This window comes from Aquarana catesbeiana, linkage group LG03, assembly GCF_042186555.1.
Source record: "Aquarana catesbeiana isolate 2022-GZ linkage group LG03, ASM4218655v1, whole genome shotgun sequence".
Lineage (NCBI taxonomy): Eukaryota > Metazoa > Chordata > Amphibia > Anura > Ranidae > Aquarana > Aquarana catesbeiana.
Window position 1 is genome coordinate 577,668,641 of NC_133326.1, and position 27,717 is coordinate 577,696,357.

Consider the following 27,717-nt stretch of genomic DNA (forward strand, 5'->3'; position numbering starts at 1 on the left):
GGGCTTGTTCACATTATAAGAGTTGACTGTTTTTTTTTTCTGCATATAAAAAGAAAGCACATAGAAAGAACACAACAAGGCACTGCTAGAACACACATAATTTTTTTTCTACATACTGTACCTCATTCACTTCACAACACAGTGGTGATATGTGGTGCTTTGCAGCACAAATGACTACACTGCATATCACTGCAGGTGCAGCAATGTGCTTGAATGAAGTGTCATTTTGTGACATTTCAATTAAGTTTTTTTAAAAAAAAGTAAAAATGAAAACAGTGTGATTCAGTGAAACATTGCACTGCACCACCCCTCATCACTGGCATATGACAAACACCAGTTCGCACACAAAAGCGCTATATGCTGGTGAAAACAAAGCCTTTACAAGTTTACATGAATCTGTGAAGTCCTGTATAGACACGATTTTGTCACATGGGAAAAGGGGGGTGAGTCACATTCCCTTCCATACCTGGATGCACTGCCTAATGGAACAGCAGGAGAATGCAGAACAAATGTGTGGTTGGGAAGGGGCAAAGTTAAAAGAACCTGCTGCTTTGTCCTGCATGATATATTTTTTCATCCTTTTTCTTTTTTTTATAATTGACAATTTTTAATAAAATTTTTATATTTTTCAATAGAAAAATAAAAAAGATAACTTTAACTGGATAACATGCAAGCTTCCGTTAACCAACTGAGGGAGGATACAAACAGTCAAAGCAATATACGAAGATCTAACATATAACCCAAGAGACGATTACATAACACTGTAGTCAAAAAGGTTCAAGTAAAACAACCTAGAGCATGGTATCAGTATACTGACGTCTTGCATTATCATAGCCAGTGAATCCAGGAAAAACAAAAGTAAAAAGAGCAAAAAACAAAAACAAAGAGAAGTATAAAGAGTAGGTCAACAAATACGGCTCGTCACTCCTGGGCTGGAATGTTCTACTTTTCGCGCAGAGAAGGGGCTTGAGGTAATTTTGGGGGATCTATCCTGAGGTTCCAGGGCTCCCATATCGCATTGTTGCAGTCTACCTGATCAGCTAATCGGGCCGTCATGGATTCCATAACCTCTACATCCTCTTAATCCTAGCATAGAGATCAGATAATGCCGGCGAAGTCCGTCTTTTCCACTGAAGGGCTATCAAACATCTGGCTGCCTTTCGGATATGGGTGGCCAATTTTTTGGCTAGCCCAGGCAATTTAGGAGGGAGAAGTCCCAGTAAATATAGTTTTGGATGGAAAGGAACATCCACCTCAAACAACTGATGGAGGAGATCCCGGACTGAGCGCCAGTATGGCTGTAGAGATAGGCATTGCCAATAGATATGAAGTAGAGTGCCCTGATCTCCAAGACACCTCCAGCAGCGATCCGAGGTTGATGAACATATAGCATGTAGATGGGATGGTGTCATGTACCAAAAAAATAGTACCCTGCAAGAATTTTTCTTGTATAGTGTGAAAATAAAGCTTTTAGCTGCAAGGGACCATATGATTTGCCACTGTTCAGGGCAGAGTTCCTCTTTGAGAGTTTTCTCCTATCTAAGCATGTAACTATGTTTCCCTTGAGAATCCATGTTCTTCATCCTTTTTCAAAGGCATCAAAGTTTTATAAGGCAACTTATATCAGTTTTGGATTGGAACTTGAATTGGATTGGGGAATGATATATTGTCACCTTTATAAAAAGGACCTGTGTGTTACTATTTGCCATGGAATCACCATGGGACCGCACACCTAACATTTATGAGTATGAAGATCAGAGCTCTTTTGACGAAAACCTGTTAACTGATTTATGTATTGAGACCAGACGGTCAGTATAAAAGCCAGGCAAATAGCATTTATTAGCCTTCGAGTTAAATATTCTGCTCATCATCAGGCTAGTAAAAGAAAATGAAAAATAATGGTATATTAAGCATTTCATAGAGGACTACCTGACCAGCTAACAGGCACGATCTGACTGCTCTCTATCAGTTACTCCAGCTCGCTGGCAGAAAACCATCAGCTGCCACCAACTAAGCTATTGGCGAGACTCAGCGGTCTCAGAGAGCAGCTCTGTCCTCAGCCAACTTTAGCTGTACCACTATTGTTTAGGAAGCCTGTAGCACCCCTGCTAACTGAGCACAGCTCTCCGGTAAAATGCCCATACTATTACCAAAGTAATGGTCCCACTGACTGCTGTCCGAAGGCCTGCGCCAGCTGTGCTGCAACACCACTCGGCAATGGCAGTAACATTACTCTCTGCAGGTTGTGCACAGCTCCCTCAGGAGGGTGGTAAAATGAAAGTTTAACTGTTTCCAAGGGCAGCATAACAAAAAAAAGTGTGATTTTGGAAAGTTTAATAAGTGTGAGATAATACATTTTAAAGTGCAAGTGTTGTTTTAGATCTGTTATCCTTCTTACTATCTAGCAACAATCCTTGTTTACAAAAAATATTTAACAGGACACTGGATTTCCACAGTATTTTGGGCTACCTAAAGAGAAAGAACAGCAAATGCTGCCCGCTTTCAGGCCCAGGTTTTTTTTTTTTTTTTACTGACTGGTAAAGGGTAAGCCACTGCTCTGACCTATTCACTTGTCTGCATCAATGTCTTTTTACATCCAAGAAGCAAAGGCAGTGCCTGGAAAATATAAAAATGAACGAAGGCTTCACCTAATGGCTCAAAGGGAGAATACAAAATATTTGTATAAACTATTTTTTGATATTTTTACTTTTTTTAAAATTTTTTTCAGTCCTAAGCATTAAGAATAAAGAAATGAAGCACAAAACTATGATGCCGTGTACACACGAGCGGAATTTCCGACAGATAAAGTCAGATGGGAGATTTTCAACGTATATTCCGATCGTGTGTATTCCCCATCGGACTTTTTACGTCAAATTCTGATGGACCTAGAAAGAGAAAATGTTCTAAATTTTTCAGAGGGAACCAATTCCTATCGGGAAAACCGCTCGTCTGTATGCTGTTCTGACATACCAAAAACGATGCATGCTCTGAAGCAAGTACGAGACAGAAACTATTGGCTACTGGCTATTGGCTACCGAACTTCCTTTTTCTAGTCCCGTCGTACATGTTGTACGTCACCGCATTCTTGACGGTCGGACTTTGGTGTGACCGTGTGTATACAAGACAGCTTGAGCGGAATTCCATCGAAGAAACCTTCAGAGTTTATTCTGACGGAAAAACCGCTGGTGTGTACACGGCATTATAGATTCCATATAATGATGTATGTTTTTGGAGCATTTATTCAACTCAAATAATTTATAGAGTAACCCCACTTTTGCCAAAAAAAGAATCAACAATCCCCACTGGGTGATCCATTGCAAGGATTTGTTTCTGCTCTAAAGAAAAAAGATGTTTGTTGTCTGCAGAATAAATCTGAATGGGAGTGACTTCTTCATTATTAATCAGCTGACACACTTGCAGTGTTCTAAGGAGCAAAATGCAGGGTCTGCATCCCTTTAGAGGTGATTAACCCCTTGGGAATAGCTCACCAAAACTGAAATTTTTGTTTCAGAGGATGCTAAAAATCTGAATGTGTGATGCAAATGTTGGTAATTTGCTCACCTTTTGTCTCGCAGTCTTGGAACGAAAGAGCGCTTTCATATTTAGTCACTAGTCCGCCTCCACATGGAAAACAGATTGTGCGTCCAGCGTCTGGCTGATATGTGCCCAGTGGACAAGCCTTGCAAGGTTTAAAACCATCCACGGAGTAATGTCCGGGAGCACACTGTCCTACAGAACAAGAAAACTGCAGTCTTATCAATTATCTCAGGATTAAAAAAAAAAAAAATACAAAAACGGACTAAAGGACCACTTGGTCTTTTTTCTGTCATCACTTTTCTATGTTTCTAAAATATTTTCACAATGTTATGGTACATGTACCCACAGACATGATTATTAACCATTGTACAGTGGAGAAAATAATTATTTGATTCCCTACAAATTTTGTAAGTTTGCCCACTTACAAAGAAATTTATTTTTTTCCAATTTTTATCATAGGTGTATGTTAAATGATAGAGACTACCAACCAAAAATCCGGAATAAAAACATGATACAAATGTTATAAATTGAGTTGCAGTTCAGTGAGTAAAATAAGTATTTTATGCCCCTGTCAGTTTTGACGGCGGACCTGAACGGGCGCTCTATGCTAGTCTATGGAGCGAAGGATGTCAGCGGTGACATGTCCGCTGACATCCGACCCGGTCCAATCTGCTAAAAGCAGACGGATACCTCTACATTCAGATCCGTCACTGGCAGATCGAGTGAGATCTGATGAAAACAGACATGCTGTCCGTTTTCGTCCGATCTCTCCATAGAAACCAGCAGCGCTCGACAAGCCCCTCCCCGCTCAGTGAGCAGAGAGGGACCTGTCATCCGCCGGCTCAGCGGAGATCAACGGAGAGATCTCCCGCTGAGCCAGCGGACCGAGGCGGACTCCGTGGAAGCGGATCGGCCTCGTGAGAATGAGGCCTTATACTGTACCAACCAACAATAATTCTGGCTCCCACAGACTGGCTACAGTATGTGCTCATGTGGTACACAGATTAGTCCTGTCAATTTAAGAAGGTGCTCCTAACAACAACTTGTTATGTGTATAAAACACCTGTCCACAGAATCTCTTTCTTCCATTCAAACCTCACCATCATGGGCAAGACCAAAGAGCTGTCACAGGAAATCAGGGACAAGATTGTAGACCTGCACAAGGCTGGAATAGGCTACAAGAGTATCAGCAAGAAGCTTGGTGAGAAGGAGACAACTGTTGGAGCGATTATTCGCAAATTGAAGAAATACAAAATAACCATCAATCGCCCTCGGTCTGGCGCTCCCTGCAAGATTTTCCCTCGTGGGGTAAGGATGATAATGAGAAAAGTAAAGGATCAGCCAAGTACTACATGAAAGAAGCTTGTGCATGATCTCAAAGCAGTTGGGACCACAGTCATCAAATAAACCATTAGGCACATGTACAGGCCCATCTGAAGTTTGCCAATGATTCAGAGAAGCAACTAAATGATTCGAGAGAAGGATTGGGAGAAAGTGCTGTGGTCAGATGAGACCAAAATTTAGCTCTTTGGCAATAACTCAACTTCCCATGTTTGGAGGACTATGACCCTAAGAACACCATCCCTACAGTCAAGCACTGAGGTGGAAACATTATGCTTTGGGGTGGCTTTGCCACATTGAGGGGCCAATGGACGGGGCCATGTATTGTAAAATTTTGGATGAGAACCTTCTTCCCTCAGCCAGAACACTGAAGATGGGTCATGGCTGGGTCTTCCAGCATGACAACGACCCAAAATATGCCGCCAAGGAAACAAAGGAGTGGCTCAATAAGAAGCACATTAAGGTGGCCTAGCCAGTCTCCAGACCTTAATCCTATAGAAAATTTATGGAAGGAGCTGAAACTTCGAGTTGCCCAGCAAGAGCCAAGAAACCTTAAGGATTTAGAGAAGATCTGTAAAGAAGAGTGGACCAAAATCCTTCCTGAGATGTGTGCAAACCTGGTAACAAACTTCAAGAAATGTCTTATCTCTGTCCTTGCCAACAAGGATTTCTCCACCAAGTACTGAGTCATGTTTTGCTTGAGGATGAAATACTTATTTTACTCACTGAACTGTAACTCAATTTATAACATTTGTATTGTGTGTTTTTTTCTGGATTTTTGGTTGATATTCTGTCTCTATCTTTTAAAATACACCTATGATAAAAACTAGAGACCCTTCGTTTCTTTGTAAGTGGGCAAATGTACAAAATCTGCACAGGATCAAATAATTATTTTCCCCACTGTAAATATTCAAACGACAGCGCCATGAACATTCAAAACAACTTCACCTAATAAATACGGGTACTATACTGAGGTATTATCTAAAGCATGTAAACAATAATTGCTAGAGTTTAAATGTGTATGTCAGGGCAAAAAAAAAAAAAAATCCTTTGCAGTATATCTCTCACATGTTAAGCCAGTCCAATGTAATCCCCAAAGTCATATTCACCAATATGTGCTACTTTTCTGCCTCCCCACTCTACTGCTCTCCCAGAGCAGAGATTCTGTGACCACCTTTGACAGTGCTTAGGCCTGAGTAGCCAATCGTTTCAACATTTTCACATTCAGAATGGCAGGGACGTCAATCCCCTGAGTTAGCTCTGACAACTTCCAACACTTATGCCCTGTACACACGAGCGGAATGTCCGACAGAAAAAGTCAGACGGAAGCTTTTCATCTTCTATTCTGATCATGTGTATGCCTCATCGGACTTCTGTTTTCGAAAATTCTGACGGACCTAGAAATGAAACATGTTCTAAATTTTTCCGACGGAACCAATTCCTATCGGGAAAACGATCTTCTGTATGCTGTTCCAATGGACCAAAAACGACGCATGGTGTGAAGCAAGTATGAGACGGAAGCTTTTGGCTACTGGCTATTGAACGTCCTTTTTCTAGTCCCGTCGTAAATGTTGTACGTCACCGCGGTCTGGACGGTCGGACTTTGGGTTGACCGTGTGTAGGCAAGACCGCTTGAATGGAATTCTGTCGGAGAAACCTTTGAAGTTAATTCCGACGGCTAAACCGGTTGTGTGTACGCGGCATAAAGCTTACCCAGGCTCGACTCTTGCAGTGAGAGTTGACAAGGGAATGCAGATCAATGAGTATACCTTGCTGGTAGGTGGGCCATTAGCCAATACTGTCACTCTTTCTTGAACAGACAAGTAACAGGGTCTTTTAACGTTAAAAACATTCCATCACTTACCTCCACATTCTGAGACATTTCTTGCCCCAACAATGCCCAAGCCATCATTACTTGGGCAAGTCTCACATGACAGCTGCCCCTCCATATCCTGGTATGTTCCCGGCAGACAGGGCACACATTGATTGCTCTCACCATTGTAGTATGTACCCATTCCACAGGTCACTGAAATGAGATGCAGAGACAGTTAGATCCCCTAGATTGTAAACTCCATGGGGTCTGACTTTGACAATATTTGCTGTAAAGTTTGCTACACTAATTATTCTTTAATTAAGACCACCCACCATAACACAACCACCCAGTTAAAATTGAGAAGATTTCTCTTTTGCTGCAAAAACAGCCTTGACCAATCTGGGCATGGACTCCACTAGACCTGTGAAGGATTGCTATAGTATCTGGCACCAAGCCTTCAGTAGCAGATACTGGAAGTAGCGAGGTGGGGTCTCCATGGATTGGACTTGTTTTTCCAGCACATCCCACAGATACTTGATTGGATCGAGATCTGGTGGATTTGGAGGCCAAGTCAACAACTCAAAGACACCTTCTTCCTTTGCTCCGTGGTCCAGTTCTGATGCTCACGTGCCCATTTTAGGCACTTTTGGCTGTGGACACAGATCAGCATGGGCACCCTGACTGGTCTGCAGCTATGCAGCCCCTTATGCAACATACTGTGATACACTGAGTTCTGAAACCTTTGTATCGAAACCAGCATTCATTTTTTTCAGGAGTTTGATCTACAGTAGCCCTTCTATTGGATCGGATTACATGGACCAGCCTTCACTCCTCACATGCATCAATGAGCCTTGGGCGTCCAGGACCCTGTCGCTAGTTTTCCTGTTTTCCTTGCTTGGACCACTTTTTTCGTAGATCCTGTCCATTAAAGACTGGAAACATCCCACAAGAGCTGCAGTTTTAAAGTTGTTCTAATCCATTTGTCTAGTGATTACAATTTGGCCCTTGTAAGGTCGCTCAAATCCTTATGCATACCTATTTCTTTCTGCTTTCAACACAGCAACTTTAAGGATACATGTTCACTTATGGCCTAATATAAGCCACCTACTTCCAGATGCCATTGTAACAAGATAATCAATGTTACTCACTTTACCTGTCAGTGATCATAATGTTATGGCTGATCGGTGTATATATCTTGTGCTAAACATGCCAGCATGCAATTATCTTGAAACCACTTTAAACCAGCTTTTGATTTCAAATGGAAATGGATCAAGTCAACGCACCAATGGCTTTGGTTGCTTTTTTAGTTTGGATCTAATCTGTGGAAGCAGGTTGCCCTAAACATTATTTCTTGTTCATACATCACGGGACACAGAGACTTTGATAATTACTTAGTGGGTTAGATAGTCACCATCAGGTGATTGGACACTGGCAACCCTAATTACAAGGCAAATTCCTCCCCTGTATAACCCCTCCCATATGGAGAGTACCTCAGTTTTTTCGCCAGTGTCTAAGGTGGTTGGTTACGTTAAAGATGTGCTGAGAAGAAAGCTCCGCTTGATGGTCTCTGCGGGGGCCTAGAAGCTATACAACTGGATCCATACCTCGGGCCAATAAATATGCCTAAGATGGATGGTACCCGGGCCTCGTGAAGGAAGAAACGAGGTTTTGCCTGTAATGTCTCTCTTTGAGGACTGGACTCTGGGATCCAGCGCTTTGGTGCACAAAATTAAGCTGCGCGGAAAGTTTTTCTGGCAGAGTCTTCTACAGGTCCAGGGAAGAGGATCCTGTGAGTAGGAACCCAGAACCCTGAAGGTTGGCACAACGCTACCCGCCGCGATGGGTGAAAGTTGGATCTGTCTGTTCTCAGAAGTTCCTGCGGCGGGGATAAGGTGAAGATAATCCTAATGTATACAAATATGGATTATATTCTTTTGAGTAGTTTGCATGTCTTACCTGGTTTTCGCCACTAGAGGGAGTAAGAGACATACCTATATACTTACATGCCATCCAGGATACACGCTCAGTGAAGCTGGTCTGAGAAGCAGCTCACCTCCTCCGCTGCAGGCTCTGCCACATAATCTGAAAGGGGGGATCCCACGCAGTCCTCAGGTGGTCTCCCTTCTGCCCCCGGCCGCCGCCATGACAGTCCTACGCGCGGGCGCACTTTTACAGCGGTTTTTAGGCGGGGAAGTAGGAGGGGTGTGGTTGCGGCGTGCGCAGGTGCAAATCGGCTATGTTTAAAGCCTAGTACACCAGAGCACCTGTAAGCAGTGGTGGACACAGAGCTGTGGGCAGTAAGCATCTCAGTGGATTCGGATCCAGGCATGCCTAAGACACCTACTCGACATCAGGTTGTGCAGACTGAGCTATTGTTTATATTGTAAGACTAAGGCACAACAGTGATTGCATTTGTACTAGTACCTCTGCTTTGCAGCTTAGGACTAGGTCTCCTTGTAAGAGGGCTTCAGGGGGAGGTAAAAAAGGCACTAAAAAATCACTGCCTAGATCTAGGGGTTCTGGACATGCCTGCAGGATTCCATCCCCCCCCCCCCCCGAAAGACTGGAGGTAGCCTCACAGGATGAGTCTGTGCCCCTGTCAGGCTTTGCAGCCTCTCCCAATGTTACAGTCCCTGTATATGTCACTGACAACACTATGAAGGCTGCATTGGATGGTTTAGAAGGAAGGATTATTGCTTTTATCACAGCTTCCATAAGGAGTAGCAGAAAAGGGGTAAATCCTCTCCCTCTGCTCTGGGTTCCCTATCGGTTGAGCATTCTGATAATGATGAAATATCCCTATCTGGAGATGGGGATCAGGAGCAGTCGGACAATTCAGGGGAAGAGGAGAAGCTCTCTTCTGCCTCCCAGGCCCTCAAAGTACAAGTGCAATATTATACTGTGTTGATGCATACCACATACAGATTGCCCTCTGCTGAGGCTGCCATATCCTCTGTTTCCTCCTTGGGATCCTGGAAATCCCCACAGGCTGCATATACCTTCCCAATTCATCCCTTGCTGGAGAAATTGTTGTATGATGACTGGGGTCACCCAGATAAACTATTTTCTCCTCCTAAGAGGTTTTCCATGCTGTATCAGGTGGAGGAAAAGTTCACCAAGAGATGGGGGGGTGCCAGCAATAGATGCGGCTATTTCTTGTGTGAATAAAAGCCTGACCTGTCCTGTGGACAATGCTCAGGGGTTCAAAGATCCAACTGATAAAAAGCTGGAAATTTTATTTAAAGCCTCCTTTTCTATGGCTGGCGCTGTGGTCCAGCCTGCGGTCACAGCAATCGCCATGTGCCAGTTCCTCAAGGAACAAATGAAGCAGGTGCTTAACCTCCTTTCCACTGAGGAGGTCGAGGTTTATGCGGACCTTCCTAAGACCCTGTGTTTTGTGGTTGATGCCATTATGGATTCGGTTCAGTAAGCATCCCGCCTTACTCTCCTGCTGGTACACATGCGCAGGTCCCTTTGGCTTAAGCATTGGGCAGCTGAGGCTTCATGCAAAAGATATTTGACTGGATTCCCATTTTATGGGGAACGCCTGTTTGGGGATGATCTGGATAACTATATCCAGAAGATTACCGGGGGTAAGACCACATTGTTACCGATTAAAAAGAATAGCCGTCCCTCATTTAGACCTTCTCTTTCCCCAGCATCTGGAGCCTCGACCTCCAGGCAGTGGCGACGGCCTCCCCAGTCCAATACTAGGGGAAAGGTCCAAGGCCAAGCCCAAGGGCAAAATAAGTCTTGGGGTCCAAGATCTGTTAAACAGAACCCCAAAACCTCCTTAAGAAGAGGCACCCCCGTTCAGCCGAGTGGGGGGAAGGCTGTGGCAGTTTACAGGCGCCTGGCGGGAAGAGATTCAGGACAAATGGGTAGCCTCCACGGTGTCTCTAGGCTACAAGCTGGAGTTCCAAAGATCCAGAAAAAAAGGAGACCCTTGTTTCTGGCCTTAGAACGTCTACTATCCCAAGGGGTAATTATAGAAGTGACCCCAGAAGAGCAAGGCTCAGGGTTCTACTCAAACCTCTTTACGGTTCCAAAATGGGGATGTCAGACCTATTCTAGATCTAAAAGACCTGAATCAGTTTTTAGACATTTGTTCTTTTCGCCTGGAGTCAATCCGCTCAATAGTTTCCACCCTTCAGGGGGGAGAATTCTTGGCATCAATAGACATCAAAGATGCATATTTACATGTGCCAATATTTCCTGCTCACCAAAGATTTTTAAGGTTTGCGGTGGATCAGCGCCACTTCCAATTTGTGGCCCTACCTTTCGGTCTTGCTACAGCACCTCAAGTGTTCACGAAAATTCAGGGCATAACAGTGACAGCTTATCTTGACGATTTGCTACTCGTAGAACAGTTCGTAGCACGCTTAGACCGCAGTGTGCTCAGCAAAGTAGAGTACCTTAAAGTACCTAGGCTGGGTCCTCAATCTAGAAAAGTCTTCCTTACAGCCCCTAAAAAGGCTGGAGTATTTGGGCATGGTCACAGACACAGTCCAAAGCAGAGTATTTTTAACTGGGTCAAAAGCCAAAGCCATAAAGGATTTGGTCCGGGTAATCATAACAAGGAAAAATCCCTCCATTTGACTATGAATGAGACTATTAGGGAAAACGGTGGCCTCTTTCGAGGCTGTTCCTTACGCCCAGTTTCACTCAAGGCCTTTGCAGAGCAGCATCCTCTCTGCCTGGAACAAAAGAGTACAAGCCTCCTTCCAATGTGCCTATCACCATGGGTACGCCGGAGCCTTAATTGGTGGTTGCTGACCAAGAATCTACTGAAAGGAAAATCCTTTGTTCCAGTTACTTGGAAAGTCGTAACCACAGATGCCAGCCTAATAGGCTGGGGAGCGGTTCTGGAAGAAGCTTCCACTCAGGGAAGATGGTCTAGAGCCGAAAGGCTCTTGCCCATCAACATTCTGGAGATTCAGGCAATTCGTCTAGCCCTCAGGGTCTGGACTTGCAGGTTGCAGGGTTGTCCTGTCCGGATACAGTCCAACAATGCTACGGCAGTGGCCTATATCAATCACCAAGAGGGCACCAGGAGTCTGGATGCCCAAAAGAGCTGAATCACATTTTTTCGTGGGCAGAGAGGCATGTTCCTTGCCTGTCTGTGGTCTTCATTCCAGGGGTAGAAAATTGGCAGGCGGATTTCCTAAGCCGCCAGCAGCTGTGCCCAGGAGAATGGTCTCTACACCCCAACATATTTCAGGCCATATGTCGAAAATTGGGTACCCCAGATGTAGACCTGCTGGCTTTCAGGTTCAACAAGAAAATGGACAACTTTGTGTCAAAAACAAATGATCCGCTAGCACAAGGGTCAGATGCCCTAACGATTCCATGGGATCAGTACTCTCTGATCTATGCGTTCCCTTCAGTTCCGCTTCTCCCGCAATTCCTTCGGAGAGTCAAAAGGGAAGGAAAGCCGGTAATTCTGGTGGCTTTGGCTTAGCCCAGGCGACCTTGGTATGTGGAGATCGTAAAGATGGCAGAAGGAAGACCTTGGGTTCTTCCGCTGCGCCCAGATCTCACAGGATCAAATATTCCATCCTGCCTTACGAAGTCTGAATTTGGCGGTTGAGACCCACAATTTGAAGGGTTGTGGCCTCTCAGGGCCAGTCTTGTCCACCCTAGTCAATGCTAGAAAGCCGGCTTCCAGGCTCATCTACTACAGAATCTGGAAGGCATATGTTTCCTGGTGTGAATCCAGGGGGTGGCATCCCAGAAAGTATGCCATCAGCAGGATTCTTGCCTTTCTTCAATTAGGCGTAGAAATGAAGCTGACCTTGAGCACTATCAAGGGCCAGATCTCGGCCTTGTCGGTATTATTTAAAAAACGCTTGCCTCTCATTGCCTGGCCCAGGCCTTTGTTCAGGGGGCACTATGCTTGAATCCGCCGGTTAAGCCTCCTGTGTGCCCATGGGATTTGAATTTGGTTTTGTCTGTTTAACAGGAACAACCTTTTGAACCATTGCACCATGCTTCTTTAGTTCTTTTGACAAAGAAGTTGTTTTTTCTGGTAGCCATATCCTCAGCTAGAAGGGTTTTGGAGTTAGCAGCTCTTTCTTATAAAGAGCCATATTTGATTATTCACAAAGAAAGGATGGTGTTGTGTCCTCACCCGACTTTTCTGCCTAAAGTGGTTTCAGGATTCCGTCTGAATCAAGATGTTGTCCTACTGTCTTTTTTTCCAGTCCGCAATCTATCTGCAGGCAATGGCGCAGATACGAAAGACTGATTGTCTATTTTATTCTGCCAGAAGGCCTTAAAAAGGGCCAGGCAGCGTCAAAATCCACTATCTCTAGATGGATTTGACAGGTTATTGTTCAGGCTTATGGTGTAAAGAAGAAGTTTCCTCCTTTTCAGGTTAAAGCGCACTCAACTAGAGCAATTAGTGCTTCATCGGCAGTGATCACCAGGCCTCCATGGCTTAGATCTGCAAGGCTGCAACTTGGTCTTCAGTCCATACATTCACTAGATTCTATCAGGTGGATGTAAGCGGGCATGAGGATGCCACTTTTGGGCGCAGTGTGCTGCAGGCAGCAGTTTAGATCCTCGTGTCCATTGGCGGTCTATGTTTTCTGATCTGTGTCTCCCTCCCCTCAATTTGGGCATTGCTATGGGACATCCCACTAAGTAATTATCAAAGTCTCTGTGTCCCGTGATGTATGAACAAGAAAATAGGATTTGTTAAATACAGCTTACCTGTAAAATCCTTTTCTTGGGAATACATCACGGGACACAGAGCTCCCGCCCCTCTAAGGGATTATACGTTGAGATACTTATTGCTTTGCTACAAAACTGAGGTACTCTCCATATGGGAGGGGTTATATAGGGGAGGAACTTGCCTTGTAATTAAGGTTGCCAGTGTCCAATCACCTGATGGTGACTATCTAACTCACTAAGTAATTATCAAAATCTCTGTGTCCCGTGATGTATTCCCAAGAAAAGGATTTTACAGGTAAGCTGTATTTAAAAAATCCTATTATTTAATCTCAATAAAACTGGTAAAAAAATCTGCCTCAGTTAGGTTGTATTTTTCAAAATAGCACTTGTGGTTCAGTGCGTAAAGCAGCTGTGTTAAAGGGGGAAGCACTAAACCTCAAAATTTACAAACTGTGATTGTTTTTTTTTCTTAGTTTGTTTCCCTTTCTTCTTGTCCCACTGAGCATTTGTGACCAAATCCTGCAAACACAATACTTTATGTGTAGCCAGCATAGTGGATTCAAGTAGCAGACTCAGAGTTGTAAAAACTAGTTTTACCCTGCTACAAATCCAAACTGCACCCCACTCTGTCATTACCAGGTATGGCATTGAGCTGCTACGCAAAGCTGCAAATTGTTATTACTTCTATCTCATGCATGCGACTATAAAAGCATACATAACTCGTATCTTTGAGTTCATGTTGGGATATAGTTTAGTAGCTAATATTGCTCTTTAGAGTTCCTCTATAAAATATGATATTTGATGACAGTAATAATGGAAGAAATAAAGCTTAGTGTGTTTTTACACAAACTGGGCATTGAACAAATGGTATACATCCCCACCAAGATTTTGAATGTAGAACTGAAATCTGGCCTTAGGCTCCATTCACACCAATGCATTTTTCCTGTTTTTTTGCAGAAACGTGGGACATTTTTTAACATGGGTTCCTATGGAACACCATCACATCAATGCATTTTTTTGTGCTTTTTTGGTTCAATAGACTTCAATGGAGAAGCTACAGAAAAGCATGTAGTGCGTTTTTACCGTGATTTTGCAGTGTTTTTTGGTTTTAAATCTGCTCAACAACAAATTTTCCAAAAAAAAAACCACGCAAATCACGGCAAAATCACAGTAAAAAAAACACGGAAAGCACAGCAAAAAGCACTGCAGAAATGCTCAAAAGCAACATGCATAGATGTGAATTGTCACATGACCCACTGTCAGTCTTGTTGCACATACTAAACCTACATTGCACACAGTAAAAAGCCCAGCCCTCTCAGTACATCCAGCGGATTTTATCTGCTTCATTAAAAAACCCATTCCTGGCTCTCATCTACGAGTAAAAGATATATTAATACCGCATTTCCCATCCTGCAGGGCCTGTCCGGTGTTGCACACCTCCTGATTCTCCAGGGTCTTTGCTGGTTTCTGAGCCACCTCATACTCCATACCAGAAAACTGGATGTAAAACTGCTGCCTGTTTATGGACTTCCTCAGGGTCTTGATGGCAGCCTGCAACTTCTGTTCCGCCCTCTTCCGTATGCAGTCCGAATTACAGGAATCTAAGGAGAGATCAGGGGCATTACCTATGGAGCTATAATTCCAAAAATCTACAAGAATCTATATACACTGCATTGGAAGACATGTTAAGGACCAGGTGTATACAACCCTCCCACAATAGGCTCTGTTCATTTGTCTCATTTATCATCTATCTTACAAGAAACTCAAATTTCTACCCTAGTTTCATTCATTCACTTTCCAAAGTCATTTGACTATAAGACTCTGGTCATCTACAAAGCTCTGCCAATTCTTAGGTTCTAAGGGTGTAGTCTGCTTTATCACCTGCCTGAACCCAGGGCAAAAAACTGAAGCCAGGTACATATGGGTGTATTGTAAATGTGTATGCTGTACTTGGCAATTGCTGTAGATTGTTTTGTAACTGGATGGTAGTTTATTATTATCATTCTTGTTTTGATTTGTTGTATATTAAAGGCATATGAATGTGTGGAATTTTTTAAAAAGTTGTTACAAATAAAAAAGTATTAAAAATAAAATTGCTCCTGATGGATATAGAAGCTCGTTGAGGATACAAAATAAGGTAGTACTGAGTATTACCAGGGAGGCGGACTTTTTAGGCTAAGAACAAGTGGAGAAGATATAGCAGTATAAAAAATATAAATTTATTGAAAAATACAATATCTAAAAAACAATGACAATTGTAACATCTATGATTATTGTGCAGTGAGCCCTTGTATGTCTACGCGTTTCACCGTTAGGCTTCCTCAGGACACAGCCAAGGTTCACAGATGAGACAGAGAAGGAAATATGTCTCTCTATCTTAAATTGGAATGCAAAATTATGCAAGTCACGGTAGCATGAGAAAGTTCAATCAGCAGTAAGAAAGTATATTAGATATAGCTAAATATCTCAGCAGGGGCATGTAAACAATATTCCTAATTAAGGGAGCAGCCATTAGAGGGAGGAGGGCCAACACCGGATTCACCACTTAGATCCTGGATTTAGTATCAGCAATGCTGAAGGCTCAATACAATCCCATCGCTGCATATTCAGGATACAAATAATCCAGCATGCCCCTGGGAGACAACAATACACTGCACACATATAGAAGCTCCTTTCAACTATCCTGGATCTATTTTTGAGCCCCCAAAAAAAAATCGCCCCCCCATTGGCCTCCTTATTGTATGTTTTTATTTTGCAAAAAAACACACAGCAAATCAAAATTACAACAGATAATTGATAATTTAAGGGAGGGGACCCAAACAACAATCAAATGCACAAAACCGGGGATAAAAAACAAATACAAAGAATACTTAATGAAATTAACTAAATTACTCTGAATACAATCCGACCTTCCCCCCCAAAAAAGAGCATATTAAATTAGCAAAATTAAGGGTTTATTTTCATTTCTTGAAGGTATATTTATAGTTCCAGCAATATAAACAGCGCTCTACTTATTGTACATTCACAACCGTCCCTGCCCTTAAGGAGCTTACAATCTAAGGCCTCTACCCTAGATGAAGATATAGAATAGGGTCAAATTAGACAGGAGCCAATTACACTACCAGAGTGTGGGAGAAAACCAAAGTACCTGGAGGAAACCCATGCAAGCATAGGGAGAACATACAAACTCCATGTAGAGAGTGTCCTGGCTAGAATTCAAAGCAAGGGCCCCATTGCTGCAAGCCAGAAGTTCTAACCACTAAGTCACTGTGCTGTGCAAGTCACAGCAAAAGATGTGAGTGGCAAATCCAGCTTTGCCAAAATCTCCTTATCCCTATAAAGAAGCCTTTAAAACAAACATGATGCTAAGTCTTTGTTACATGACCCTAAGTCTTCTTAGGAGATATAACTTGTGTCAGGCCGTACAGCTTGACACTTCTGCTCTGAAAAGGAGAGAATATAGGTGTAAAAAAAAAAAAAAATCAAGTTACCTCTGAGAGGTAGTAGGGCTGCATAACTATAACAATACATAGAGTGAAGATTGAGATGATAACAAATGCCCATTAGCTACTTTCTTCTTTTTAAAGCCCCGTCCTGTGTTTAGCGATTTTTAAATGAAATATACTATATGTCACTTGAAATCTGGAATGAAGTAGGCAACAAATACACAAGTTATGACGAACCTGATCCTTCTTCCCTCTTCACCTCCAGCTCAAACTCTGCTATGATATGTGACACTTCCTTGGATGGGGATTTCCGGCCGCGTCTCTTTTTCTTTGATGAGTCGCATTTGAGGTTCACAAATGTAACGTGACAGCTGTCTGTACATTGAAAATAAATTATTCCTAAAGATGAGAACAACACAGAAGCTGGCATGTAATGCCAGCTTCTGGGGCAAGGAAAATAAAAAAACAACATTTTTGCTTGCACATGACTGGATGATGGAAATCCGCAGAACTTTACCACATTTACTAAGCCTTGGGGAAAATGAGTGTAACTGCACTTGCAGAGTGCACAGCCTATTTGCCTTTAGGACCCCTTTCACACTGAGGCGCTTTGCAGGCACTATAGCGCTAAAAATAGCGCCTGCAAAGCGCCCTGAAACAGCGGCTCCCGTCTCTCCGAGGGCTTTCACACTGGAGCGGTGCACTGGCAGGGCGTCAGAAAAAGTCCTGCCAGCAGCTTCTTTGGAGCGCATTAAGAGCGGTGAACTCAACACTCCTAAAGCGCCCCTGCCCGTTGAAAACAATGGGGCAGCACTGCTATACCCCGTAACCCCTTTTCGGCCGCTAGTGGGGATTATAACCGCACTGCTAGCGGCCGAACAGCGCCGCTAAAACGACAGTAAAGCGGCGCTAAAAATAACGTCGCTTTACTGCTGACGCCCGGGGCGGCTCAGTGTGAAAGGGGTCTAATAAAGCAACCCCAATGACACATAGTAAAATTAAAATTTCTGGTACTTTAGCTTTACATGGTCCTCAATAATGTGCATGACACTTAGCATTAAAGTAGTATTAAACACTACAACATTTTGAAATTAATACATTCTAACCAACCTGGGAATCCTAAAGAGAGGAATAACGATTTTAAAAAGGATAGGGCTGTTCACTGTAAAGCAATCCTTCTTCATTCGGTATTTTATCTGCATTTAATCTCAGTTTTGTTCCATTTTTAATCTTCTTTTATTGGTTGACATTTTTATTTACTGGTGGTCATGGAAAGTAAAAAAATAGGGAAATCAGAAAACCGATCTCGTAAGAATTGTGGGAGCTGTCCTGAAAATGCCATTTGTTTGGCTGCTGTACTCATCCTCTGGTTTTAGTACTTTTTGATACACTGACCTAGAATGAGTATGGAGTAAGCAATGTCACTTCTTCTAATCTAAATACATGTTCCAGGTCAGTGACTGAAAAAGTGAGACAGAATATAGGATATCTAAACCTCAAAACAAAAATGTAATGTATTGCAGCTTACCAGTCTTTAGATGTGTTGGCTGCATTAGTTTTCATTTTTCAGGCTAACAACATTTTCAGCTAGTACAGAAAATACCTGTGGATCTTGTCAGAAATGCAGTGTTGCTGCCACTTCCCATAGGCTGAACTGAGAACATAAAACATTGTTACCTTCTTTCTGTAAACTACCAATCCACCCATCCCGAAGACATTTTTTAAATCCAACCCCCGGTGACAACTATGGATTCTCTACAGATGCAGTGGAGGAGTGAGTGTTGTCACAGAGGGACATGCCGTGTGTTGGCTGGATCACCAGGTGAAGACAAAGAAGAAAAAAGAAAACAAATGCAGCCACCACATCTAAGGCTGCTAAGTCGCAATATATTACATTTTGCTTAATAGGCTTAAATATAAAGCCTATAACAGTGACTATTACAATGTATTGCTTTAAGCGCTTTTCAGCGTTTTCCAGCACACCCAATTACTTCTGCAGGTAATGACTCACCTGTCATTGGTTGCTTTGTAGATTCTTTCATTTTGTCTTTACTCCGTGGACGCATGTGGCATTTGGCATCCTTTATTTTAAAGCGAGCTTTCTGGGTGATCGGAGGACCTACAGAATCTGGATATAGATTTAATAATCTTTAACTTTAAGCAACAGACAGAAGAAGCTGGAGAATAAAGTGACTTTATAGAGCACCATTAAATGTGTTAAATGTTTTCTGGTTAAAACCCACCAAGCTATTTTTTTTCCATTCGTTTTCCCATTAGGCAGATTTACTTTTACTTTCTGTACCTGAGGTGCAAAGCCTGGGGAAATCCCCTCTGACAATTGTCACCAGAACAGGTCCCCCATTATAGATTTTTCTTCACCTCTTGTTCTGGTGATAACTGTGAAAGTTAAATGTGCTTATATTTTGTCATCCCTGGTTCCTCCATTGCCCTTTCACAAAAAGTTAAAGGATAAGTTCATGTTAAAAAAAAATAAATGGACAATTTTTTGCAGGTGAAAAAATGTGCATTTATTTATTTATTTTTTGGAGCCTGTAAAGCATTGCACCAGACATCAGCAGATCACTGGTGCCATGCAGGTCTCCTGCAGATCTGTCAGTGTATCTGTGTGCCTGTACATCACAGAGAGTCAATCTAGCCAATAGGGAAACTAACAAGCATTTGACTCAAAATAACAAACGTGCACACTAGAAGTATTAGTCATTACAATTTCAGAGACCCTTACCTGTGCAGGTTAGTATTGTAGCATTGCGTTTCTGGATCGACTTGTTTGGCTGCACTGGTACACCACAGCTCAATGTGTAGCTATTCTCCGACTCTGCATAAATAAATAATAATACATTATATGTATTGTTAAATAATCACATACATGATGGTTAATAAATCTTATGCCATTTGTCTGCACATAAGGAGTTGGTGATTACCCCTATGTGTGATGCTGGTAAGTTAGTTGGTTTTAGACAAAATTGGTCTAAGAGCATGCAGAAGTGATAGGAACTATTCATTGTGAGGTACTGTAGAATGAAGATGGAGGCTGGATATACAGACTCAATATGAAGGAAGCATGATCATTTCTCCAAACACTGACAGGTAAAAATACAAATTTGTATTGCCCGAGTGTGCATGAATATGGTGTTGGGAGTTTTTTGCAAAAACACCATCTCATCAAAAATGAACCATGGGATGGTTGATTGAAGCGGTCTCTTGTCTAGATAGGATATATGGAGAGATGGCCTTAGTGTTTGTACACATGGATGCATATTCTGATGCTCCTTTTAATCAAGTACTGTGATATTCATCTCAAGCTTTTATAAAGCTCAAATATTCAGATACTAACTGTCCTCATCGCTGAGGGTATATTCTCCTATGCACCAATGATATATTTCTATTGCTTTTAGCTGCCTGCTATTTGGCTTGTTTGCTCCCATACTTCCCGCAGTGAGGGATTGGGTGGCTCTGGCAGGATCTGTGACTGGGGTTAGCCATTTCTCCACTTTTTGATATTGTGAGCTCCTAAAGAAGGGGCCTTGTACTGTGAAAAATGTACAGGAACTACAAACGTGGAATTGCGTTTAAATGCATCTCTCTGATATCACTCATTTGTTGAGATATTGTCTAAAGCCAAAGTTGGTTTAATAGCTGTATGTTATTATTGCATGGGGATAAGTCACAACTGTATGGGAGTCTTTTGAGGAGGCACAATATGTGTATATGTTTTAATCATATTTTGTTACAATAAAAATTTAAGTTTTTTTATAAAGCTCAGAAATATTGTTAAATCGGAGTTCGACCCAAAAATGTAACTTCCACTTATCCAGTTCCTCCCCCTCTCCGGTATCACATTTGGCACCTTTCAGGGGGGAGGAGGAGCAGATACCTGTCTAATACAGGTATTTGCTCCCACTTCCGGCGATAGATCACCGCAGAATCTGCGGAGATCTATACCATGTCTGGGCCCCCCCCCCCCCGCTGTCTTCTGGGAGACACACAGGTCCCAGAAGTCAGCAAGGACCAGTCAGGACTAGAGCTGCACGATTCTGGCTAAAATGAGAATCACGATTTTTTTGCTTAGAGGATAGATCATGATTCTCTCACGATTCTCGCGGCGTAACATCATCTTTCACATTAAAACAAAAAAAATTGCGCTAACTTTACTGTTTCTTTTTTTTTATTTATTGAAGTGTATTTTTTCCCAAAAAATTGCATTTGAAAGACTGCTGGGCAAATACAGTGCGACATAAAATATTGCAGCAATTGCCATTTTATTCCATATTATAGAATATTATAATAAATAAATATATATATATATATATATATATATATATATATATATATATATATATATATATATATATATATATATATATATATATATATATATATATATATATTATCTCTAATGTTTGGGGGTTCCAAGTAATTTTTTTTAGCAAAAAATATTGATTTTAACTTAAGAAAGAAGTGTCAGAAAAAAATTTAGACTTTAAGTGGTTAAACTTCCTGCATTTACACGTTGTTTAAAGCTTGGCAGATTGCCCAGGTTATTTGTTTACACAGAGAAGTTTATCCCTTTGATCTAAGAAGGAAGTTAGATACAATGTTTCAAGTTCTAAACTTGGCAGAATGCCTGGATGTTTTCTTTTGACAGCTGAGTGAGCAGATAATCTCTCCACTTGTTTATTTGAAAGAATCGTCAAACTCAGCAGGAGAGATCGTCAGGGGAGGTGAATCGAGATCACGATTTTTTAACGATTAATTGTGCAGCTCTAGTCAGGACACACAGCGCGATGCGTGCATACACAGTAGGGAACCAGGCTGTGAAGCCGCAAGGCTTCACTTCCTGATTCCCTTACCGAAGATGCCAGGGCCTCCACCCGGGAGCCGAGGGGCATTCGGCTTCGGGTGAGGACATCGCGGGTGCCCTGGACAGGTAAGTGTCCTTATTTTAAACATCAGCAGCTGCAGTATCTGTAGCTGCTGACTTTTATCTATTTATTTTTTCGGTGGAACTCTGCTTGGAGTGGAACCATTTTTTGGGGGTATAGAGAAAGTCCCTTTTTCACTCATCCTATACATGCTTTTGCTTTTTGCAATGCTGAAAAATGGTTTTGATAGAAAAGTGGTCAAACAGAATGTGTCACATTGACCCTTCAGGGCAAAATGACCAGTTCTCTTAAACAAAGATGATGACCCATCAATGCTACTGCAGTGTCCAAGCTGGGGTGTGTCCTAGTCAAAGCTATACTGAATAAATACAGTGGAGGTCCAAGGTCAAAGGACACATGGGGCTTGTGAGCTAAAGCTATATACAAACCTGGTAGGAAGAGGGTGTTAGATGGGCAGGATAAGTAGCAGCTATCAATCCCCCCTGATTTACTGCAAACCAACTGGGACCTTGGGGCAGGCTTGTAGCTATGAACACATTTTGTTGTCTCTAGGAAAAAAAAAAGTACAATTAAACACATCAAAGTTGAAAAACAAGACGCTCCATCACTGGCAAAGGATTGTGATTGTGAAGTGAAAATAATCCTTATATCAAAGTTATCTGAAAGGTAAGGCAAGCCATACACAAGTCATAATTTAAGTTAAAAAGGTTTTGTTTTTAGTCCTAAGCATTATGAAGAAAGCACCTAAATTTAGAACTCCTATAAATTCCCTTTAAGCAACGTTCAGATTATATTGGACTTCTACGCAGCAAAGTATTATTATGCTAACCACCTTACTGCAACTCTCTTTTCCCTGTACACTTAATGTTTATTTAGTATACTAGAATACTGGCCATACTGTACTAGAATTTTCTTGCAAGAAATTTTGTTAACGGCTGGCAAAGCCATCCTTCCGATGAGCCACAGTGGATATGGTGTAGCTAGGAACTGGACAGAATCTTGAGAAAAAATGGACATAAAGGAGGTCCATTGCCTAAAGGCATTAGCAAAACTACTGAAGCTAGCCAAGAGTGGCAATGTATACATAGCAGATGTCCCTACAGGTTTTTTTTTTTTTTTGCCAGTTCCTGGAACCCTAAAGGTAGCTGCATATAACCCATAGTTAAGACTAATGCCGCGTACACACGGTCGGACTTTTCGTCTACAAAAGTCCAACGGACGCCGACGGACTAAAGCTGGCTGGTAATCCGATCGTGTGCGGGCTTCTCCGGACTTTCAGCAGACTTTTTCAGCCTCAAATCCGACGGACTTTAGATTTGAAACATGCTTCAAATCTTTACGTCGTAACTACGACGGACCCCGAAATCCGCTCGTCTGTGTGCTAGTCCGACGGACAAAAACCCATGCTAGGGCAGCTATTGGCTACTGGCTATGAACTTCCTTATTTTAGTCCGGTGTACGTCATCACGTACGAATCCGTCGGACTTTTGTGTGGTCGTGTGTAGGCAAGTCCGTTCGTTAGAAAGTCTGCTGCAAGTCCGCCGAAAGTCCGCAGGAAGTCTGTCGGACAGGCTGTCGGACTTTTGTAGACGAAAAGTCCGACCGTGTGTACGCGGCATAAGACAACAAATCTTTCATGGACGCAAGGTGCAAACGGGGGAGAAATGAAACAGGGTCAAAGTTGGCCCCACAAGGCCAAAAGCCTTCAAGCTATTGCTTTCTTAGTTACTCTTGTTATTACTAAGGTGGAATATGACAATTGGTATTGTAAAATTATCATTACTATAAATACAAGAAGAAAGAACCAAACTGTCTCACCAATACAGTCTCTCTTGTTCCAGTGCAATCTCTTCCCAAAAGGACAGATGCAGTCGTAGCTTCCCAGTGTGTTAACACAGCCAGAGTCACAGCTTCCATTGTTAATGCTGCATTCATCAATGTCTATGAAAAGGGAATGTGGTGTTAATTAAATAATATAAGTATCTTTAAAGGTAAACAAGTGCATTTTCAAACTATTGAGGCAATTTCATTCAGGTTGGAAACCCTGGTAATTAGGGGTGCAACGGATCGTCATCGATCCGTGATCCGATCCGCGGAGGTTGATCCGATCCACGGAGGTTGATCCGTACGGGACACCTGCGATCCACGGAGCGCTCTGTGGGCTCGGCCATAGGAAAGGCCGCAGCTTCGGCCTAGCTCTGGAGTGGCGGCCATCTTGGTACACCCGGCGGCCGTTTAGCACATGATCGCTCCGTCAAATGACGGAGCAATCACTTGTAACAAACCGGCGTCATGTCATGACGCCGGTTCCTCTCTCCCCTCTGTGTACTGATCTGTACAGTGGAGGGGAGAGATCGGATGGCAGCAGTGCCAATACTCTGCAATACCCTGCTGCAATGCCCTGACAATACTCTGCCATACCCTGCCAATAGTCTGCCATACCCTGCCAATACCCTGCAATACTCTGCCACACCCTGCCAATAGGGAGATTGTGGATATTACAGTGGGGGAGATTTTTTTTTTTGTTGATCCGAAAATGATCCGAACCGTGACTCCTAATCCGAGGAACGATCCGAACCATGAGTTTTTTGATCCGTTGCACCCCTACTGGTAATGAATGTCTTATTCTCTATAGTTTCATTTGTTAAATAAACCATTAAGAGCATTTTGTTTGATAATTGCAAAAATATACCTGTTGACCCTGACAGAAATCCAGTTATCTGATTCTTGTGCTCTTGCATGTGTTGCACTGAAATCTCAAACGAAGTTCTCAGCCCTGGCCAGTTCCCCACTATGAACTACAGAACACCTCCCCTATGTTATTTAGGGTTTCTAGATTTTCCATTGCTTTTTTTACTGTAGATATATTCGGCAGTTGGATAAATAGTGTGGGTGATACTCCCCAGACAGCAAGAAAAACCTGGCAGGGATTTAACACTTTCATACTCCTTTACTGAAGGACATAGCCTGAAAGAGATCTTTGACTACAGGGTTATAGCACCAACATCCAGGAGTAAGACACTAAGTACAAAAACAAGTGCATATTAGTGATGACCTCTACTAGTGGCCAAATCATCTGCTACAGGGAGCTCAGTTAATAACAAAGCAGTATAAAGACAAGGAGGGGTGAAGCTATGTTCCTCAAATGGACACAGAAAAAGGGATTTTATGATGAGTACAAGAAAATTCCATTATTTTTTCTGTTCATTGAAGGACACAGTCTGTCAAGGAGTCTTGACTATACAATTGTCCAAAAGAAGTGACCAGAGGGGTAGGAAAACAAGAAAAAATACCTAAAAAAACCCAGAATGAAAAAATAACAAATCTGCCTTCTGTAACACCTTGTGGGCGAAACACGCATCAGAGGATGCCTTGACATCAACTTTGTAAAAAAAAGTATGGAACGATGGCCAGGTGAAAATAGTGATGGCCAAAATGTTCTTGAGGGAAGAATGAGAGTCTGCCCAGAGAAGGTGGTCATTAATTAACCCACGATAGAGATTCCCAGTTGTATCAGCAATAAAAGGACCAGAGCCAGCACCTCGGTAAAGGGAGGTGGAGACAAGACAAAATGGGAGCACCACAAACTGGTAAGTGGTTATCCCTATTGTGAAATTTAGGAACTGCTGGGGAACAGCTCACACAGATGGGGACGTTCAGGTATAGATCTTTGATGTCTATGGACACCATGAAATCCCCTGATGGAGAGAAGCAGCCACCATGCAAATGGATTTCATCTTGAATTTTTGGACACGCACAAAGATACTGAGTGCCTTGAGGTTCAGAACTGGCTGAACCCCATTCTTTTTGGGCACTGTAACAAGGTTGGAATAGAAACCCCTGAACTTCTCTGAGGAGGGAACTGGGATAATCAATCCTTGCTGGAGATGCCCTCTGCCTGCTAGATGAAGATTTGGGAGTCAAGATGGTGAAAGACTGAGATAGTAAAGAAAGAACTTGTCTGCCAAATAAGAATGAAACTATTTTATATCCCAACATGATAAGTTTGCGGACCCAGTTGTCAGATATGTGCGAAGTCCAAAATCTGTAAACCAGTGAAGTCATCCACCACCTTGAAATTGCCAGGTAGGGGTGAAACTTCATGGTGGAAGACTTGTCCATGTGCTTGATAGACTTGTGGTGCCAGGGGGGAGGAGATCTTAAAGAGCTTAGAGCCCTTTCGAAAGCACACAATGGGGTTGATTTACTAAAGCTAGAGAGTGCAAAATCTGTCACGTCTGCAGAGAAACCAATCAGCTTCCAGGTTTTATTGGCAAAGATTAATTAAACAAGCTGAGGTTAGAAGCTGATTGGTTTCTCTGCAGAAGTTTGCCTGATTTTGCACACTCTAGTTTTAGTAAATAAAACCCCAATGTCTCACACAAAATCCTAAAGAGTCAACCCCTCTGAAACAGTAAATCTGTAAGAGCGATCTTAGACATCTGGTCTGCTAATCAGCACTTAAGCCAGAGATTGCAACACAGAACACTCACTGAGACTAAAACCCACATCCATGATGCAGAAGTTTTGTCCATTTCGCAAGTGTTTGGGATACCAGTGCCATGGCTAAGATGGAATCCAGGGCTATTCCATTGATGGCATACACGGAATGTGCAACAGATTTTGCTTTTTTCAGCTGGGTTCTTGAAAAACCTCAACTGAAATCACTGTAGCTTGTTTAGCCTCGGCACTGGTACTGGTGGATCTCCTAGAGCAGGAAAGGTCTATTTTTAAAAAAGGCTCCCTTGAAAGGATAACAGAGAACCATTTGGGTGCCATGAACGGTTTAGGATGCTCCTATTCCTTTTACATGAACCAAAGTAGCAAAGTAGGGAGGATAGGAAAAACCCCGGTGGACCACATAGGTTTGTGGAACCAAAAGGAATCACCAGCACTTTTAGAGCTCCTGGGGGGTACTCAATTTTAGGAGTCTACCAAACAAATGTATTTAAGGCAGACACCTGCTCTTTTTTCTGCGCTAAAGTTGAGATGGAAGATTTGACCTCACTACCCAAAAGGAGCAGAGTCCATATTGGGAAAAGAGAATACAATAAAAAACAATAAACCTGGAGAGTCCTAGTGGGGAGCTTAGGTACTTACTCTACTACTGAGCTGCCTATAGCAGATGGTGGGTTAAGCTTTGTGTTCTACTCCTGGAGGTAGTGCTTTGACCTTATGGTCAAGAGAACTTGCAAGGACGTGTCCTTCAATGAACAAAAGAGAAAAAAAAGAGTTTTGACTTTATGAATACTTTAACCATAATTATTGCAAATCACATTCACTCATTACAGGGCACTGTCAGTAACCATGAATCAGACTGAATGAGACAGAAGTACAGTTAAATCACACTTGTTTAATAATAAAAGTAAATAGAACAAACATAGTCAAAACATAGCCAAAGTTTGGTAACCGGAATGGATAGTCAGACAAGCCAGAAAGTTAGCAAGCCAGAGATCATTGTAGTGGAACAGCAAGCAGGACTGGAGCCAGAAGGAATGTCAGCCAAGCAAGTCTTTAACAGGAACGCAGGAGATAGTCTCTGTGATGTTGACCAGGGCAAAGGCAGAGATCATCTGGGCTGGATGGCTCTCTGTCACCAATCTTGTAATTGCACTCCGGAGGTGACAATTTCTTGGAAAAGTAGCCACAAGGACGCATAGCGCTCCCAGAGGTAGGACGTTGAGACAGAAGGACACCAACTCCAGTCTCAAAAGCGTCACCCTCAAGGGTAAAAGGTAACGTAGGATCAGGATGTGCCAACAGAGGAGCAGAAATAAAGGCAGCCTTGAGACTCTCAAAGGCCTTAATGGACTTAAGAGACCAACTCTGTGGGTTACCGTCCTTTCTGGTCATATCAGTCAGGGGCTTGATAAAAGACGAGAAGTTACAAATAAACTTCCGATAATAATTTGCAAAGCCAAGAAAACGCTACAGATGTAAACCAACAGGTCGGGGCCACTGCAGGATTGCTGAAAGTTTCTCTGGGTCCATCGAAAAACCA

The 27,717-nt window shown here is 42.5% G+C and overlaps 1 protein-coding gene across 4 annotated transcripts in view; it reads right to left on the minus strand.

Annotated features, from left to right (window-relative positions):
* The window catches only part of SCUBE1 (signal peptide, CUB domain and EGF like domain containing 1), a 461,934-nt gene that overhangs the window by 17,745 nt on the left and 416,472 nt on the right, over positions 1-27,717 (minus strand). For all 4 annotated transcript variants that reach the window (XM_073621953.1, XM_073621951.1, XM_073621952.1 and 1 more), the window contains 8 exons: positions 23,535-23,657; positions 22,145-22,264; positions 19,556-19,648; positions 18,824-18,940; positions 17,050-17,187; positions 14,764-14,967; positions 6,743-6,904; positions 3,562-3,729 (listed from right to left, as the gene is read on the minus strand). In XM_073621953.1, coding sequence (XP_073478054.1) covers positions 3,562-3,729; positions 6,743-6,904; positions 14,764-14,967; positions 17,050-17,187; positions 18,824-18,940; positions 19,556-19,648; positions 22,145-22,264; positions 23,535-23,657 — 1,125 coding nt within the window. The remainder of the gene's footprint in view (positions 1-3,561; positions 3,730-6,742; positions 6,905-14,763; positions 14,968-17,049; positions 17,188-18,823; positions 18,941-19,555; positions 19,649-22,144; positions 22,265-23,534; positions 23,658-27,717) is intronic.